This window comes from Neoarius graeffei, chromosome 24 (genome assembly GCF_027579695.1).
Source record: "Neoarius graeffei isolate fNeoGra1 chromosome 24, fNeoGra1.pri, whole genome shotgun sequence".
In the NCBI taxonomy this organism is placed as follows: Eukaryota; Metazoa; Chordata; class Actinopteri; order Siluriformes; family Ariidae; genus Neoarius; species Neoarius graeffei.
Window position 1 is genome coordinate 39190767 of NC_083592.1, and position 20614 is coordinate 39211380.

General features: G+C 40.3%; 1 protein-coding gene across 2 annotated transcripts in view; it reads left to right on the forward strand.

Annotated features, from left to right (window-relative positions):
- Positions 1 to 9354: 9354 nt before the first annotated feature.
- Positions 9355 to 20614, forward strand: part of adamts3 (ADAM metallopeptidase with thrombospondin type 1 motif, 3) — a 221884-nt gene continuing 210624 nt past the window's right edge. Inside the window, exons 1-3 of one of the 2 annotated variants that reach the window (XM_060907219.1) lie at positions 9355 to 9552; positions 9629 to 9738; positions 11686 to 11707. In XM_060907219.1, the coding sequence (XP_060763202.1) occupies positions 9682 to 9738; positions 11686 to 11707 (79 nt within the window). In that variant the 5' untranslated portion in view covers positions 9355 to 9552; positions 9629 to 9681. Of the gene's footprint in view, positions 9739 to 11685; positions 11708 to 20614 lie in introns of both variants that reach the window. The other variant, XM_060907220.1, reaches the window with a different exon arrangement.

Consider the following 20614-nt stretch of genomic DNA (forward strand, 5'->3'; position numbering starts at 1 on the left):
TTGAGCTCCTGGTGCCACCATTAAACTTTTGAATTTTGTCAAAATATTTCACCCAGTAGGGCGGCATGGTGGTGTAGTGGTTGGCGCTGTTGCCTCACAATAAGAAGGTCCGGGTTTGAGCCCCGTGGCCGGTGAGGGCCTTTCTGTGTGGAGTTTGCATGTTGTCCGCGTGGGTTTCCTCCGGGTGCTCCGGTTTTCCCCACAGTCCAAAGACATGCAGGTTAGGTTAACTGGTGACTCTAAATTGACCGTAGGTGTGAATGTGAGTGTGAATGGTTGTCTGTGTCTATGTGTCAGCCCTGTGATGACCTGGCGACTTGTCCAGGGTGTACCCCGCCTTTCGCCCGTAGTCAGCTGGGATAGGCTCCAGCTTGCCTGTAGAACAGGATAAAGCGGCTACAGATAATGAGATGAGAATGAGATTTCACCCAGTGTGTTTTCTTACCAAAAGGAACATAAAAACAAAAATGCATCATGATCGGAGGAACTTTTCATTTTTAGGGGGCAACTGATGTCTGTATGAAAGGATTTTTTTTCTTGCTCATGAAGCTAAATACAATTTAGTTTATGATACAACCGTGACTGCTTTACTTTAGCATTGCCAGCTCTTCAGCTTTCGAACAAGGGATTGAGAAGCATTAATGTGATTCATAATACATTTGTATTGTTTAAAAGTAGTTGAACAATGATTCAATGAACAGCTAAAACTCAAACTGTGCTTGAGAATATATTTAGAATATGTACTAAAAATGTGTATCGAAGATATTTGGTATACTCTATAAGGTGTCATAATGTTTCATGAAAAGTGATCGAAATTGTCATAAAATAGCAGCTTTTTCCATAACTTTGAGCTCCTGGTGCCACCATTAAACTTTTGAATTTTGTCAAAATATTTCACCCAGTAGGGCGGCATGGTGGTGTAGTGGTTGGCGCTGTTGCCTCACAATAAGAAGGTCCGGGTTTGAGCCCCGTGGCCGGTGAGGGCCTTTCTGTGTGGAGTTTGCATGTTGTCCGCGTGGGTTTCCTCCGGGTGCTCCGGTTTTCCCCACAGTCCAAAGACATGCAGGTTAGGTTAACTGGTGACTCTAAATTGACCGTAGGTGTGAATGTGAGTGTGAATGGTTGTCTGTGTCTATGTGTCAGCCCTGTGATGACCTGGCGACTTGTCCAGGGTGTACCCCGCCTTTCGCCCGTAGTCAGCTGGGATAGGCTCCAGCTTGCCTGTAGAACAGGATAAAGCGGCTACAGATAATGAGATGAGAATGAGATTTCACCCAGTGTGTTTTCTTACCAAAAGGAACATATAAACAAAAATGCATCATGATCGGAGGAACTTTTCATTTTTAGGGGGCAACTGATGTCTGTATGAAAGGATTTTTTTTCTTGCTCATAAAGCTAAATACAATTTAGTTTATGATACAACCGTGACTGCTTTACTTTAGCATTGCCAGCTCTTCAGCTTTCGAACAAGGGATTGAGAAGCATTAATGTGATTCATAATACATTTGTATTGTTTAAAAGTAGTTGAACAATGATTCAATGAACAGCTAAAACTCAAACTGTGCTTGAGAATATATTTAGAATATGTACTAAAAATGTGTATCGAAGATATTTGGTATACTCTATAAGGTGTCATAATGTTTCATGAAAAGTGATCGAAATTGTCATAAAATAGCAGCTTTTTCCATAACTTTGAGCTCCTGGTGCCACCATTAAACTTTTGAATTTTGTCAAAATATTTCACCCAGTAGGGCGGCATGGTGGTGTAGTGGTTGGCGCTGTTGCCTCACAATAAGAAGGTCCGGGTTTGAGCCCCGTGGCCGGTGAGGGCCTTTCTGTGTGGAGTTTGCATGTTGTCCGCGTGGGTTTCCTCCGGGTGCTCCGGTTTCCCCCACAGTCCAAAGACATGCAGGTTAGGTTAACTGGTGACTCTAAATTGACCGTAGGTGTGAATGTGAGTGTGAATGGTTGTCTGTGTCTATGTGTCAGCCCTGTGATGACCTGGCGACTTGTCCAGGGTGTACCCCGCCTTTCGCCCGTAGTCAGCTGGGATAGGCTCCAGCTTGCCTGTAGAACAGGATAAAGCGGCTACAGATAATGAGATGAGAATGAGATTTCACCCAGTGTGTTTTCTTACCAAAAGGAACATAAAAACAAAAATGCATCATGATCGGAGGAACTTTTCATTTTTAGGGGGCAACTGATGTCTGTATGAAAGGATTTTTTTTCTTGCTCATGAAGCTAAATACAATTTAGTTTATGATACAACCGTGACTGCTTTACTTTAGCATTGCCAGCTCTTCAGCTTTCGAACAAGGGATTGAGAAGCATTAATGTGATTCATAATACATTTGTATTGTTTAAAAGTAGTTGAACAATGATTCAATGAACAGCTAAAACTCAAACTGTGCTTGAGAATATATTTAGAATATGTACTAAAAATGTGTATCGAAGATATTTGGTATACTCTATAAGGTGTCATAATGTTTCATGAAAAGTGATCGAAATTGTCATAAAATAGCAGCTTTTTCCATAACTTTGAGCTCCTGGTGCCACCATTAAACTTTTGAATTTTGTCAAAATATTTCACCCAGTAGGGCGGCATGGTGGTGTAGTGGTTGGCGCTGTTGCCTCACAATAAGAAGGTCCGGGTTTGAGCCCCGTGGCCGGTGAGGGCCTTTCTGTGTGGAGTTTGCATGTTCTCCCCGTGTCCGCGTGGGTTTCCTCCGGGTGCTCCGGTTTTCCCCACAGTCCAAAGACATGCAAGTTAGGTTAACTGGTGACTCTAAATTGACCGTAGGTGTGAATGTGAGTGTGAATGGTTGTCTGTGTCTATGTGTCAGCCCTGTGATGACCTGGCGACTTGTCCAGGGTGTACCCCGCCTTTCGCCCGTAGTCAGCTGGGATAGGCTCCAGCTTGCCTGTAGAACAGGATAAAGCGGCTACAGATAATGAGATGAGAATGAGATTTCACCCAGTGTGTTTTCTTACCAAAAGGAACATAAAAACAAAAATGCATCATGATCGGAGGAACTTTTCATTTTTAGGGGGCAACTGATGTCTGTATGAAAGGATTTTTTTTCTTGCTCATGAAGCTAAATACAATTTAGTTTATGATACAACCGTGACTGCTTTACTTTAGCATTGCCAGCTCTTCAGCTTTCGAACAAGGGATTGAGAAGCATTAATGTGATTCATAATACATTTGTATTGTTTAAAAGTAGTTGAACAATGATTCAATGAACAGCTAAAACTCAAACTGTGCTTGAGAATATATTTAGAATATATACTAAAAACGTGGATCTAAGATATTTGGTATACTCTATAAGGTGCCATAATGTTTCATGAAAAGTGATCGAAATTGTCATAAAAGTCATAAAATAGCAGCTTTTTCCATAACTTTGAGCTCCTGGTGCCACCATTAAACTTTTGAATTTTGTCAAAATATTTCACCCAGTAGAGCGGCATGGTGGTGTAGTGGTTAGCGCTGTTGCCTCACAATAAGAAGGTCCGGGTTCGAGCCCCGTGGCCGGCGAGGGCCTTTCTGTGCGGAGTTTGCATGTTGTCCGCGTGGGTTTCCTCCGGGTGCTCCGGTTTCCCCCACAGTCCAAAGACATGCAGGTTAGGTTAACTGGTGACTCTAAATTGACCGTGAGTGTGAATGGTTGTCTGTGTCTATGTGTCAGCCCTGTGATGACCTGGCGACTTGTCCAGGGTGTACCCCGCCTTTCGCCCGTAGTCAGCTGGGATAGGCTCCAGCTTGCCTGTAGAACAGGATAAAGCGGCTACAGATAATGAGATGAGAATGAGATTTCACCCAGTGTGTTTTCTTACCAAAAGGAACATAAAAACAAAAATGCATCATGATCGGAGGAACTTTTCATTTTTAGGGGGCAACTGATGTCTGTATGAAAGGATTTTTTTTCTTGCTCATGAAGCTAAATACAATTTAGTTTATGATACAACCGTGACTGCTTTACTTTAGCATTGCCAGCTCTTCAGCTTTCGAACAAGGGATTGAGAAGCATTAATGTGATTCATAATACATTTGTATTGTTTAAAAGTAGTTGAACAATGATTCAATGAACAGCTAAAACTCAAACTGTGCTTGAGAATATATTTAGAATATGTACTAAAAATGTGTATCGAAGATATTTGGTATACTCTATAAGGTGTCATAATGTTTCATGAAAAGTGATCGAAATTGTCATAAAATAGCAGCTTTTTCCATAACTTTGAGCTCCTGGTGCCACCATTAAACTTTTGAATTTTGTCAAAATATTTCACCCAGTAGGGCGGCATGGTGGTGTAGTGGTTGGCGCTGTTGCCTCACAATAAGAAGGTCCGGGTTTGAGCCCCGTGGCCGGTGAGGGCCTTTCTGTGTGGAGTTTGCATGTTGTCCGCGTGGGTTTCCTCCGGGTGCTCCGGTTTTCCCCACAGTCCAAAGACATGCAGGTTAGGTTAACTGGTGACTCTAAATTGACCGTAGGTGTGAATGTGAGTGTGAATGGTTGTCTGTGTCTATGTGTCAGCCCTGTGATGACCTGGCGACTTGTCCAGGGTGTACCCCGCCTTTCGCCCGTAGTCAGCTGGGATAGGCTCCAGCTTGCCTGTAGAACAGGATAAAGCGGCTACAGATAATGAGATGAGAATGAGATTTCACCCAGTGTGTTTTCTTACCAAAAGGAACATAAAAACAAAAATGCATCATGATCGGAGGAACTTTTCATTTTTAGGGGGCAACTGATGTCTGTATGAAAGGATTTTTTTTCTTGCTCATGAAGCTAAATACAATTTAGTTTATGATACAACCGTGACTGCTTTACTTTAGCATTGCCAGCTCTTCAGCTTTCGAACAAGGGATTGAGAAGCATTAATGTGATTCATAATACATTTGTATTGTTTAAAAGTAGTTGAACAATGATTCAATGAACAGCTAAAACTCAAACTGTGCTTGAGAATATATTTAGAATATGTACTAAAAATGTGTATCGAAGATATTTGGTATACTCTATAAGGTGTCATAATGTTTCATGAAAAGTGATCGAAATTGTCATAAAATAGCAGCTTTTTCCATAACTTTGAGCTCCTGGTGCCACCATTAAACTTTTGAATTTTGTCAAAATATTTCACCCAGTAGGGCGGCATGGTGGTGTAGTGGTTGGCGCTGTTGCCTCACAATAAGAAGGTCCGGGTTTGAGCCCCGTGGCCGGTGAGGGCCTTTCTGTGTGGAGTTTGCATGTTGTCCGCGTGGGTTTCCTCCGGGTGCTCCGGTTTTCCCCACAGTCCAAAGACATGCAGGTTAGGTTAACTGGTGACTCTAAATTGACCGTAGGTGTGAATGTGAGTGTGAATGGTTGTCTGTGTCTATGTGTCAGCCCTGTGATGACCTGGCGACTTGTCCAGGGTGTACCCCGCCTTTCGCCCGTAGTCAGCTGGGATAGGCTCCAGCTTGCCTGTAGAACAGGATAAAGCGGCTACAGATAATGAGATGAGAATGAGATTTCACCCAGTGTGTTTTCTTACCAAAAGGAACATATAAACAAAAATGCATCATGATCGGAGGAACTTTTCATTTTTAGGGGGCAACTGATGTCTGTATGAAAGGATTTTTTTTCTTGCTCATAAAGCTAAATACAATTTAGTTTATGATACAACCGTGACTGCTTTACTTTAGCATTGCCAGCTCTTCAGCTTTCGAACAAGGGATTGAGAAGCATTAATGTGATTCATAATACATTTGTATTGTTTAAAAGTAGTTGAACAATGATTCAATGAACAGCTAAAACTCAAACTGTGCTTGATAATATATTTAGAATATGTACTAAAAATGTGTATCGAAGATATTTGGTATACTCTATAAGGTGTCATAATGTTTCATGAAAAGTGATCGAAATTGTCATAAAATAGCAGCTTTTTCCATAACTTTGAGCTCCTGGTGCCACCATTAAACTTTTGAATTTTGTCAAAATATTTCACCCAGTAGGGCGGCATGGTGGTGTAGTGGTTGGCGCTGTTGCCTCACAATAAGAAGGTCCGGGTTTGAGCCCCGTGGCCGGTGAGGGCCTTTCTGTGTGGAGTTTGCATGTTGTCCGCGTGGGTTTCCTCCGGGTGCTCCGGTTTTCCCCACAGTCCAAAGACATGCAGGTTAGGTTAACTGGTGACTCTAAATTGACCGTAGGTGTGAATGTGAGTGTGAATGGTTGTCTGTGTCTATGTGTCAGCCCTGTGATGACCTGGCGACTTGTCCAGGGTGTACCCCGCCTTTCGCCCGTAGTCAGCTGGGATAGGCTCCAGCTTGCCTGTAGAACAGGATAAAGCGGCTACAGATAATGAGATGAGAATGAGATTTCACCCAGTGTGTTTTCTTACCAAAAGGAACATAAAAACAAAAATGCATCATGATCGGAGGAACTTTTCATTTTTAGGGGGCAACTGATGTCTGTATGAAAGGATTTTTTTTCTTGCTCATGAAGCTAAATACAATTTAGTTTATGATACAACCGTGACTGCTTTACTTTAGCATTGCCAGCTCTTCAGCTTTCGAACAAGGGATTGAGAAGCATTAATGTGATTCATAATACATTTGTATTGTTTAAAAGTAGTTGAACAATGATTCAATGAACAGCTAAAACTCAAACTGTGCTTGAGAATATATTTAGAATATGTACTAAAAATGTGTATCGAAGATATTTGGTATACTCTATAAGGTGTCATAATGTTTCATGAAAAGTGATCGAAATTGTCATAAAATAGCAGCTTTTTCCATAACTTTGAGCTCCTGGTGCCACCATTAAACTTTTGAATTTTGTCAAAATATTTCACCCAGTAGGGCGGCATGGTGGTGTAGTGGTTGGCGCTGTTGCCTCACAATAAGAAGGTCCGGGTTTGAGCCCCGTGGCCGGTGAGGGCCTTTCTGTGTGGAGTTTGCATGTTGTCCGCGTGGGTTTCCTCCGGGTGCTCCGGTTTTCCCCACAGTCCAAAGACATGCAGGTTAGGTTAACTGGTGACTCTAAATTGACCGTAGGTGTGAATGTGAGTGTGAATGGTTGTCTGTGTCTATGTGTCAGCCCTGTGATGACCTGGCGACTTGTCCAGGGTGTACCCCGCCTTTCGCCCGTAGTCAGCTGGGATAGGCTCCAGCTTGCCTGTAGAACAGGATAAAGCGGCTACAGATAATGAGATGAGAATGAGATTTCACCCAGTGTGTTTTCTTACCAAAAGGAACATATAAACAAAAATGCATCATGATCGGAGGAACTTTTCATTTTTAGGGGGCAACTGATGTCTGTATGAAAGGATTTTTTTTCTTGCTCATAAAGCTAAATACAATTTAGTTTATGATACAACCGTGACTGCTTTACTTTAGCATTGCCAGCTCTTCAGCTTTCGAACAAGGGATTGAGAAGCATTAATGTGATTCATAATACATTTGTATTGTTTAAAAGTAGTTGAACAATGATTCAATGAACAGCTAAAACTCAAACTGTGCTTGATAATATATTTAGAATATGTACTAAAAATGTGTATCGAAGATATTTGGTATACTCTATAAGGTGTCATAATGTTTCATGAAAAGTGATCGAAATTGTCATAAAATAGCAGCTTTTTCCATAACTTTGAGCTCCTGGTGCCACCATTAAACTTTTGAATTTTGTCAAAATATTTCACCCAGTAGGGCGGCATGGTGGTGTAGTGGTTGGCGCTGTTGCCTCACAATAAGAAGGTCCGGGTTTGAGCCCCGTGGCCGGTGAGGGCCTTTCTGTGTGGAGTTTGCATGTTGTCCGCGTGGGTTTCCTCCGGGTGCTCCGGTTTTCCCCACAGTCCAAAGACATGCAGGTTAGGTTAACTGGTGACTCTAAATTGACCGTAGGTGTGAATGTGAGTGTGAATGGTTGTCTGTGTCTATGTGTCAGCCCTGTGATGACCTGGCGACTTGTCCAGGGTGTACCCCGCCTTTCGCCCGTAGTCAGCTGGGATAGGCTCCAGCTTGCCTGTAGAACAGGATAAAGCGGCTACAGATAATGAGATGAGAATGAGATTTCACCCAGTGTGTTTTCTTACCAAAAGGAACATAAAAACAAAAATGCATCATGATCGGAGGAACTTTTCATTTTTAGGGGGCAACTGATGTCTGTATGAAAGGATTTTTTTTCTTGCTCATGAAGCTAAATACAATTTAGTTTATGATACAACCGTGACTGCTTTACTTTAGCATTGCCAGCTCTTCAGCTTTCGAACAAGGGATTGAGAAGCATTAATGTGATTCATAATACATTTGTATTGTTTAAAAGTAGTTGAACAATGATTCAATGAACAGCTAAAACTCAAACTGTGCTTGAGAATATATTTAGAATATGTACTAAAAATGTGTATCGAAGATATTTGGTATACTCTATAAGGTGTCATAATGTTTCATGAAAAGTGATCGAAATTGTCATAAAATAGCAGCTTTTTCCATAACTTTGAGCTCCTGGTGCCACCATTAAACTTTTGAATTTTGTCAAAATATTTCACCCAGTAGGGCGGCATGGTGGTGTAGTGGTTGGCGCTGTTGCCTCACAATAAGAAGGTCCGGGTTCGAGCCCCGTGGCCGGTGAGGGCCTTTCTGTGTGGAGTTTGCATGTTGTCCGCGTGGGTTTCCTCCGGGTGCTCCGGTTTTCCCCACAGTCCAAAGACATGCAGGTTAGGTTAACTGGTGACTCTAAATTGACCGTAGGTGTGAATGTGAGTGTGAATGGTTGTCTGTGTCTATGTGTCAGCCCTGTGATGACCTGGCGACTTGTCCAGGGTGTACCCCGCCTTTCGCCCGTAGTCAGCTGGGATAGGCTCCAGCTTGCCTGTAGAACAGGATAAAGCGGCTACAGATAATGAGATGAGAATGAGATTTCACCCAGTGTGTTTTCTTACCAAAAGGAACATATAAACAAAAATGCATCATGATCGGAGGAACTTTTCATTTTTAGGGGGCAACTGATGTCTGTATGAAAGGATTTTTTTTTTCTTGCTCATAAAGCTAAATACAATTTAGTTTATGATACAGCCGTGACTGCTTTACTTTAGCATTGCCAGCTCTTCAGCTTTCGAACAGAGGAAGACGACAAACTGGGAGGCTTCACAGTTCACTTTGGCAAAAGTACTACCATGTGTTTTCTTTCCATAATCCCCCTCCTCCTCCTCCTCCTCGCGCGCTTCTCTCCTAATGGACAGCAAGTGACGTCACAACCCTGGAGTTCTGGAGTTTATTAGCCAGCTCTCTCTCTCTCTCTCTCTCTCTCTCTCACTCACTCACACACGCGCGCGCACACATATACATATACAACACACGCGCGCTTACGCACGGGCACACGCACTCACGCGCACGCGGATGTCCGTCCAGCCAGCACAGGCTCGGACTGCACAGCTTTAAGTCGCTCTGAAAAAGTAACAAAACAACAACAAACTAACAAAACATTCACTCGAGTGATACAAACTTTCGACTGACGCAGCCATCCCTGCTTGTTCTGCTGGTTTGTGCGTTAAAGAATTAATTTTGTGGCCAGGTTGTAGTTTGTAGGTGGATTTCTTTCTTCATTTCTGGGTTTTTTTTTTTTTTTTTGAAGACTTGAACTTTAGTTTTTTTCTTCAGACTTAAAGTTGAAGGAGAAGAAAAAAAAACCCCCAAACCCCAGCAGACTCGTGATGGACGCGCTGTCACTCAGGTTACTGGTTATAGTGGCTTTGACCTCAGCCACTTTGGTAAGTCAAACTTCTAGTTTTCTGGGACTGAAAGATAGAAAATGCAGAAGCTTTGATTTGACAGCAGGTTAGCGTGTAGCTCGTCGGACTTCACGGTAATATCGCGATATTTCAGGTGAAACAGTATCACCGGTATGATAGGGTGAAGGAAAATGTAATCATTTAGATGAGTGAATAGTCAAAGCTGTTTAACAGGCTGAAGTGTCCTGTTCTGGACAAGGGTCCGATAGATTAGGTGCGAGTTTCGTTTTAATATCCTACATGTCAGGTTTTATATGAAATGTTATGTATAAACTGTCAGGAAAATAGTCCTGAACTGTACACTGCAAAAAAAAAAAAAAAGATCTCTTGTTGAGGGAAAATATCTTTAATATGGGTGAATTTATCTATTATTTCCTTATTAGAAGTTTACTAGAACTCAAATATAGGATTATTTAGCTTACTTTGAGACGCTTTTACTAATTTCAAGCCTTAAATTTTCTTATTCTGTTGGCAGATAATTTTGCTTCTTTCTCGAATTGAATGCTTAAAATGAGCAAAATTATCTGCCAGTAGAATAAGGAACTTTAAGGCTTGAAATTAGTAAAAGCATCTCAAAGTAAGCTAAATAATCTTATATTTGAGCGCTAGTAAACGTCTAATCAGAAATAATAGATAAATTCACCCATATTAAAGATCTCTCAACAAGAGATCATTTTTTGCAGTGTAGTCTACATTTCCTCATCACTGTGGACTTATTCTCAATGGTCCACTGTGTGTGTGTGTGTGTGTGTGTGTGTGTGTGTGTGTGTGTGCGTACGCCTTTTTCAAAGATTCAAAGTTTTGTTTTGCTTTTTTAAATTATTAATTCACTATATCCAGGACATACTGTATAGGAGAGTCGAAATGCCGTTTCTCTCTCACCTTACTTGTAAAATCAGATAAAAAATATTGATATTAAGGAAAAAAAATATATATAGGCAAAAATACACTCTAAAATCAAACAATGGACAAAATAGCAGTAGTGCAAATACAGTACAATATCTGTAACGGAGAAGGTGCTTAGAAGAGTAGCTTATGAAGTGTGTATGAGATGTATACACTGTATATATATTGTGTGTGTGTGTGTGTGTGTGTGTGTGTGTGTATGAACAGTAGTGCAAATGAGCAATAGCAGCAGATACAACAGTAATGCAAATGATTGTAGTGTGATGTGCAAGTAGATGAGATAGAGTTTCTTGTGTGAATGAATGTGTTACACACCAGGGTTTTAATATATACCTTTCACCTATAAACATGGATAAGTTTAAAATGTGAAAATTTTGATTTTAGGGACATAAATAGACCATAATTAGTTTGTCGTGAAGTGTTTGAAAGTACATTATGGAAAAAAGGATCAGTATCATGTTATGACATAAACCTTTTTTTTTTTGCAATACGTTTTTTTTCACGTTCAAACAAGATATTTTCTCACAAACTTGTGTCATAGCAAGAAATTTTTCCTGTTATAACAATATAAACTTGATCTTACACACAGTACATATTACAGTATCATACACCGTACTTACTAACAGCAGAATCTCGCCACGTCTTAACCCAGGTGTAAAGTGCGACTTAACCAAATCGTGTAAATCGTGTAAACTGTTCCTCAGTTTATCGGTTCTCCGCACTGTTTCCTCATTCAAACACGTGTTTCATCTCATAACCCATCAATATAAACGATCTTGTTATTCACATTATAGCAAAATGACTTGTCACGTTATACTGCAAAACATTTTATGTTATAACAGTAATTTGTCATGACCTATAACAAGATAAATAGTATGTTGTTATAAAAAGAAAAGTGAAAAGGCGCAGTTTATACACTCTATACTCAGAGATACACTTTTATAACGTTACTCAAGATGTAGACCGGGGATCTGTGTGCATTTTAATCGCTCTAAAAACTCTTTTTCTTCTTTGTTTCAGGCTGGCGAAATTAATAAAGAAGGTAAGGCACAGTGTTTTGATCCTACATGTTATATTTTAGAAAACTTCACTGCCGGATTTTAAAAAAAATTTGGCTTTTGAGTAACTGTGAGAACAGCGACGCTGTTTTAGAGGAGTCGCTGGAGTTTAAGGAGTAAATGTTAATCACTCTCAGGTAACACTTGAGGAAAAAGTGGCGCTTATTTCATGCCAAGTGGGAAGGCCACAGTGGGCCAAAAAGTGAGAAAGTTTGTGAAAGGACTATATTTTCTAACTGGAATATACTCATATATGACACTGAATGTGTCATTATTAAGTTATTTTAGGAAAAGTTAATCGTATGCTTCCTATCAGTCTGTTTCTTAGTTTATTTTATTTATCTAAGGGTGAATTTAAGGTTCAGTGTACTTCCGATGGAAAACAAAACATAATAGAGTAAACTACACTCTCGGAAAAGAAAGTACATTATTGTACCTTTAGGGGCACAATGGTTTGTCAACGGGGCAGGACCCTCTAAAGTACGTATTTGTACCTTTTATATATGGCTTGGGAACACATATGTTCCTTTTTGGCCCTAAAAATGCACACATAGTTACCTTGAGGTCCAATAATGAGCCCTAGGGGGTACATTAGTGTACGGTAGATAGTACCTTGGGGGACAGAAACGGACTCCTACTGTACCCCTGTTTCTGAGAATGTAGGATTGCAGATAACCTGTATGGGTGCATTCAGGGATTAAAACTAGAAATCTTGAACATAGTTTACCTGACAGCACCTGGGTAGTTCACAACTGAGATCAAATAACCAGAACAGCTGAAATATAATATTAGTGGACTAAATTGGGACATTTAAAGAACTTTAGAAGTGAAGAATTATTAAAAGTTCAAGCTTGATATATCCAGAAACACCAAATTTGTTATCAAGATAACACAAAGACATGAACTAATAGCAGTTCTAACTGTTTGTGGAGAGGACTTTAACAAATTTTCACTGTAATATTAGATGTATATGGACTACTCCCGAGCCTGTTTATTATATTTGAAATGAAGTTCGGGAGTAGGTATCTTTTTATAACATAATCGAAGAAAAACAAACACCAGACGTATACCGTAACTATCCTGTTCCCAAAGAGTTAACACAAGACTGCTTTGTATGGAATCAATTTTGTGCCAAAATGTTCATACAATACTTTTGAAATATCAAACAAAGACGACAAATCAAAATACAAAAAAACAAAAAAAAAGTCAAATTTTTTAGACTGGCAAACAAATTATTCGTGTAATCGTGCAAAATATCAGTCTATTACTCTTCAGAAACCTTTTATTTTTGTTCCGCGTCTTTCTCAGTTTTGTTTGACGTCATTTATTTTGGTTGCGATTGCAGCTTTCTCGCTTGCGCTCCCTGACTTTTTGCTTGCAGTTTTGGCACAAACTTCACGTGTGGGTGGGCTGTCCAGGAATGCATTCCCATTGGCTAACTTGTGTTTGACTGACAGCTACGCTCAGCCATTCCTTACTCGGATTCTGGCGGACTGTTTGACGAGTGACCGATCCATTGACGGTAAACAAGGATCGAGTGGACTTCAGTGGCGACTACTGAATTTAATTCAGTATCATAGTCGCCACTGAAGTCCACTCGATCCTTGTTTACCGTCAATGGATCGGTCACTCGTCAAACAGTCCGCCAGAATCCGAGTAAGGAATGGCTGAGCGTAGCTGTCAGTCAAACACAAGTTACCCAATGGGAATGCATTCCTGGACAGCCCACCCACACGTGAAGTTTGTGCCAAAACTGCAAGCAAAAAGTCAGGGAGCGCAAGCGAGAAAGCTGGAATCGCAACCAAAATAAATGACGTCAAACAAAACTGAGAAAGACGCGGAACAAAAATAAAAGGTTTCTGAAGAGTAATAGACTGATATTTTGCACGATTACACGAATAATTTGTTTGCCAGTCTAAAAAATTTGACTTTTTTTTGTTTTTTTGTATTTTGATTTGTCGTCTTTGTTTGATATTTCAAAAGTATTGTATGAACATTTCGGCACAAAATTGATTCCATAGCTTTGTAGCTGTGTAAAAAAAAATTTTTATATATATATATATATATATATATATATATATATATATATACATACACATTTATTACATAATTGGCAAATGAATAACTGATAACTGATCGAGTTTTCTTTTATGGGACTTCTTTATGTTTATTTTGGAAAGTTGGATATGATTGCGCACCTTACTCAATCTCCAGCCCAGAGAGAGATACAGTTCAGTTCAGCGAGCTTTATTGGCAGGGCTGTTACAGTATTGCCACAACATTGCCAAAGACTTACTCCAAACTCACTCCGAAACATTTTATAGACTTTAAAGGGCACAAATGCTTTATTCATTTTTATGACATTTTAAACAATACTGCATGGAAAGAAAATGTTCTTCAGGAGAAGAGAACAGCTTATTTATGCTGGAGATTTTTTTTCTCGATAAGATGCCACTGTCCACTTTGACCACCTTACAGGTGTATATTTATTCAGTTAGAGCAGGACTCATGTATATTCTTAGTGAGATATATCACAGATATCGACAGTATTTGACAGGATGAGTGACATTCAAAGAAAAAAGGTGGCTCTGGAGACGTTTTCCTGATGCCTTTCTGGTCCACCCGTTCCTTTGAAGAGAAAAGTCACTGCAAATCAGTTGGAGATTTGTCTGATTGCCTTTATCCTATGATGAAACATTTCTGTCCTGATGGGAGTGGTCTTTTCCAGGATGACCCCTCCGTATCCACAGGGTACGAGGGCTTAAAGAGCAGGCATGATTAGTACGTAAATGACGGAAATCATATGCTATGGCCTTCAAAGTCTCTAGATCTCAGTCCAGTTGAACACTGGAAGATTTCAGGAGTGATGTGTTGGACAGTGCTCTATACTCGGCATGAGACGATACACTGAGGCCCTGATATGAGATATATCCCAATACAGGCTGCACGAGAGCATATTGATACAAGATGATGCTGACACAAATAAAATATTACATTTTAATACATTTTCTAATGACAGTAGACTCATCTACTGTAATATGCAGTACGAGGCAGGAAGGATCCAGGTTAGACTTGTCCCACTGGCCTTTTGTTTGACACGTGTCCCATAACGCTTCCTTCTGATTAGCTTAACTGGACTATTAAGTAAGCAGGCTTTGAGACGGTTAGATTCCCAGTTGCAAACTTTGTGCTCTGTGTATTACTACCTCTGCTGCTGCTGCCTAGTGTGAAAATACAGGTAGAGCTGATAATGAATATTAAACGGAAATATTACCATATATGTTATAAGCAGCAGATTTGTCTCACCAATGTTTTGTATCACAATATTTAAAACAATGATATTTTGCCTCATGTCTGCTCTACATCACCATCAATTCAGGGAATATCTTTTACATTACATTACATGCGTTTAGCAGACACTTTTATCCAGAGCGACTTACAACATACCCAGAGCAGCCTGTGGAGCAGTTGGGGGCTTGCTCAAGGGCACTTCAGCCATTCCTGCTGGTCCAGGGAATCGAACCAGTGACCTTTTGGTCCCAAAGCTGCTTCTCTAACGTTTAGGCCATAGAAGGATGGTGTTTATCTATCGAGTATAGGTTCAGAGATTTGCAAAATTTATACCAGGGTGTATTGAAGCTATTCTGGTGGCTCATGGTGGCCCAACATCTATCTTACCCAGTTTAGGTTGGGTTTTCATTTCATTTGCCACTTGTCTGTAGGATGTCCCTCTACAGGTTGTTTTACTCAGAATTTTACAAATGTCTTGAAAACTGTAAACAAACTAGCTTTACATGGTGTCCCCAAAGTCTCTATACTGGTACATAGGGGAAACTAACACATTTAGGAGACTAATATATTTTATATATATATATGAGTGATTCCACGCTTATGGGTACTGAAATGGGGACATGAACTTATTTTTAAAAATTCACCTAAAACCATTTCTTTTTTTTTACCATCAGGTCACAAAACATGTAATCTTTAATGAATGATATGTTAAAAGATAACTTTAATTTTCTGAGATGTAATAAAAACATATTTATATGCCAAAGTCAGAACGTAACAGAAGTGTTGTGGACATATATATTCTCAATTTTAACAATGTAGAATTACTTTTTGAAACATAGGAAGGTGATGTTTTAGCAAATATAATTAATAAACATGTGTAGTAGAATAAACATACACATTCTTTCAATAAGATTAACATGGTATATAGCTAGATTGTAATTAATTTGTAACAGACGCGAGATGGACAATCGTAACAGAAGTAATGTAACAGACATCATTTTGGAACTCATAGGCTTGACTTTGGCATATAAATATGTTTTTATTACATCTCAGAAAATTAAAGTTATCTTTTAACATATCATTCATTAAAGATTACATGTTTTGTGACCTGATGGTAAAAAAATGAAATGGTTTTAGGTGAATAAGTTCATGTCCCCATTTCAGTACCCATAAGCGTGGAATCACTCATATATAACAGTTATTCCACGAAATCAAGTCGTACATGAGCTGATAGCCATTGAGGCACATAGCACTGAGCTGGCTATAAGCCATGTACAACGATATTGAATGGAATAACTGTTTTATTCTATCCACATTCACTGGATTTTGAGAAACAGAGCATTTTTATTCTTATTTTTTGCAAATTCATTAAATAAAAACTTTCTACAAAACATCCAACAAAATCATTTCCGTTTAGAATGTAAACAAACTGGCAAAATGACAGTAGCAATTTGTGAAAAATGCTATACTTATAATGATTGAAAAATAACAAAAGAAAGAAAGCACAACTTTATTCATCACACACTTGTGAAGTTTCCTCTCTGCATTTAACCCATCTGAAGCAGTGAACACACACACACATCCCCAGAGCAGTGGGCCACCACACTAACAGCACCCAGGGAGCAGACGGGAGTTAGGGCTCAAGGGCACCCCAGCCCGTCCCATATTAACCTAACCGCATGTCTTTGGACTGTAGAGGAAACCCATGCAGACAACATGCAAACTGCACACAGAAAGGCCCCTGCCAGCCGCTGGGTTTGAACCCAGAACCTTCTTGCTGTGAGGCAACCGTGCTAACCACTACACCACCATGCCACCCATGTAAAAGCATACGTTGGTAAAAACATATGTTCTTACCATCAAATACTTTTCTTCCACATTTTGTTGCTTTCTTTGCATTGTTTGGGGTTTTGTTTTCGAGTAGTTTTTATTTCGTCCTTGGTTGGTTCAGCAACACGCGCCGCCATTTTGTTTTTCTCTACTCATGGTATATGAGCGGATAGCCTAGTAGTAGAGTAGCCAATCAGAGCACGTGATTGCTCATATCCAGTGTATGTGGATAGAAGATACATGCGTTACCGGGTTTTTGTACCAGATACTCTGTTTACTGAATGTGTAGAAACGGCGTTGAAAAGCACGCAATATTTTGCACCGTTTTCGCTGGCTGATCCAGCAACTTATCAATGAGTAATCACCTCAATAGCGCTCCTATGGGATACATTTACCACTTTAACATCATCCATGACTGTGTTGGACTGAGGCTGGTTCCACAGGACTTGAGACAGGGACTCGTTTGAAAGTGACTACCATGTAGTTCCTGTCCAGAACCGGAAATGAGTCAACACTGGACAGCGTCCATTCATTGTACATGTACTGACTGATTCGGAGTCCTGGTCTCTGTGTTTTCAACACTGCATGTTCAGAGGTTAGAAAGAATAAACACACATTTTATGACCGACTATCTTGTATCAACAACAGTTCTAGCTTTATTGGTAACGTTTTGTACAGGGCAGCACAGTGATGTAGTGGTTAGCACTGTCGCCTCACAGCAAGAAGGTTCTGGGTTTGAGCCCAGCGACCAATGGGGGCTTCTCTGTGTGGAGTTTGCATATTCTCCCCGTGTCTGTGTGGGTTTCCCCCAAAGATATGCAGGTTAGGTTAATTGGTGGCTCTAAATTGACTGTAGATGTGAGTGTGAATGGTTGTTTGTCTCTATGTTACCCCTTTTCCACCAAATCAGTTCCAGGGCTGGTTCGGGGCCGGTGCTTGTTCACAACTCGTTCAACTTGCGAGCCAGCTGAGAACCAGTTTGCTTTTCCATAGCTTGTGGTGCTAAGGGGAGCCACGTCATTACATCGCTGTATACGTCAGTTACGTCGCTGTATACATCAGTTGCGTCGTTGTATATGTCAGTTACGTCACTGTATATGTCAGTTACATCGCTACGTTTGCATAAACCTTGCTGCGAATATCGAAGCAAAAACAACATGGAAGAAGCAGCAGCAGCAACAATAACAATAATAATAATGGATGACTTCGCGTTTGTACAGCTGCGGCTTCTCGTCGCTTAAAAATGGCGATCTTTCATGGTCTTGTTATTGTTGTTGGTCTTAACAACTCCGCCCCCTCCGCTGACGTAAGCGGTTCTTTCCTCTGGCCCAGCAGAGAGTTGGTGCTAGCCTGGAACCGGTTTTTCTGGCCCCAGAGCCAGTTCTTTGTCAGTGGAAACAGAAAACCCGGTTCCAAACTAAGCACTGGCCCCGAACCAGCCCTGGAATTGCTTTGGTGGAAAAGGGGCTTGTGTCAGCCCTGTGATGCTCTGGCGACTTGTCCAGGGTGTACCCCGCCTCTCACCCATAGTCAGATGGGATAGGCTCCAGCTTGCCTGCGACTCTGTACAGGAGAAGCAGTTATGGATGATGGATGGATGGAGTTTGTACAGGTTAAAGTTAGTCCCATGTTAGAAACAGAGCATCAGTGACCAATATCCTGACATAATTAGCACAGTGCCAAAAATCAATTTGGCATGGTGCCAACCAATCTGTGAGGCATCAGATTAAATTACCTATAGCTGTTTTGGAAATCCACAGTAAAAGTAATGTCATTCTGGTCCAAAAATACACTTTAGACCGAGCTGAAACATCATGCACATCATGGACATTTTGAAGGCGTTCTACCTGGAAAATGGACTGTTTTGAGTTGCGTGCACATGAGTTCATGTCAGATTTACAGTAACTTCCCTCATTCCAATTTCACTTTGGTTTGTATTTCCTGCATACTGAGGCTTGGTAGTGTAATGCACCAGGTATAACTCAAAATCCAGAATCTGAGCATCTGGTATGGAAATCTGGTGGACTGACACACACACACACACACACACGGTATATGAGCTGATAGCCTAGTAGTAGAGTAATCAATCAGAGCATGCAATTGCTCATATCCAGTGAATGTGGATAGAATATATGTGATAGAATATATTGAAAAGCGTGCAATATTTTGCACTGGTTTTGCAGGCTGATCCAGGAACTATCTACAAATAATCACCTCAACAGCGCCCCTACAGGATACATTTACCACTTTCACATCATCCATGACTGTGTTGGACTGAGGCTGGTTCTACAGGACTTGAGACAGGGACTTGTTTTTAATGACATACATACATACATACATACATACATACATATACACACACACACACACACACACACACACACACATTTTATATATATATATATATATATATATATATATATATATATATATATATATATATATATATATAAAATTGCAATCAGAAATATTCAACCCCCCAAAGAGTTTAAGGATTTATCAATTAAAATGTTTTCAAAGAGCAAGATTCTGCTTTGGATGACTTCTTTATGAGTTGAGTGATACACAAAATCAACACAGAAAATGCATGAGGTAGTATTTCTGTGTAGCACTATATTTTGTTAAGATAGCCATGTCACAATTATTCAACTCTTATATAATATTGTTGTTTTTAAAGCTTTCTGACCGTTTTTATGGCCTAAAGTGGAGTTGAAACATAATTAAGCCTTTGGGAACTCTATAATAATCCTTCATTTGCTTTAGCTGTGAAGCATATATAAACCCCACCCATGAAAGTATTCAAGGTCAGCTGCAATCATGGGAAAGACAAAGGAGCTTCCACAAAAGCTGAGAGAAGCTGTATTTCATCACACCTAAAGGGCCTTGGGTATAAGAAGATTTCCAAAAAATTTAACATTCCAAGAGACACCATTGGGAGCATTATAAGGAAGTTTAAAACTTATGGAACAGCTGCAACCCTGCCTGGCTGTGGAAGAAAGCCCAAAATTTCATCAAGGGCCCTTAGCCACTTAGTCAGGACAACTAAGAAAAACCCCCATGTGAGTGCAAGACACCTACAGGATGACATGATGAAGGCTGGTACAAGTGCTTCAGTGGCAACTACAAGACATGCACTGAATAAACAAGGATTTCATGGCTGGACTCCAAGACGCACTCCACTCTTGACCACAAGGAACATCAAAAGTCGACTAGAATATGCCAGGAGGAATTTGGATAAGACTACAGAGTTTTGGGAGACAGTTCTATGGACTGATGAAACCAAACTGGAACTGTTTGGACATATGGACCAGTGGTATGTCTGGCGTGCGAAAGGCCAGGCTTATGACCAGAAGAATACCATCCCTACAGTTAAAGGGGTACCAAATATAATATATACAGTTGCTGATGTGACAAAGTAACGTATTCTTAAGTATTCTATCAAATTTATATACTAGAAAACAACGAAATATCTTGGTAATTGTAAATATAATAGTCGGTACGCTAAACGGCACAAGAGTCGCCATTTTTAAAAGACCGTGACGTCAGCCCTACCCACTGCACTAGGAGAGAAGCGTGCAATCATGGCGTCGGGCGCATCAAGTGAAAGCGACAGCTCTGTTGAATCATACGAAGAGATCCCGCAAGACACACTGCAAGCAGGCTATGGCTTAGAAGGGTACCAGTTTGAACCTAGGAGAGGTACTCTCACTCCGGTGATGAAATAAGAGAAGAAAGCTCGGATGACGGCGAGGATGAGACTGATGCTGACC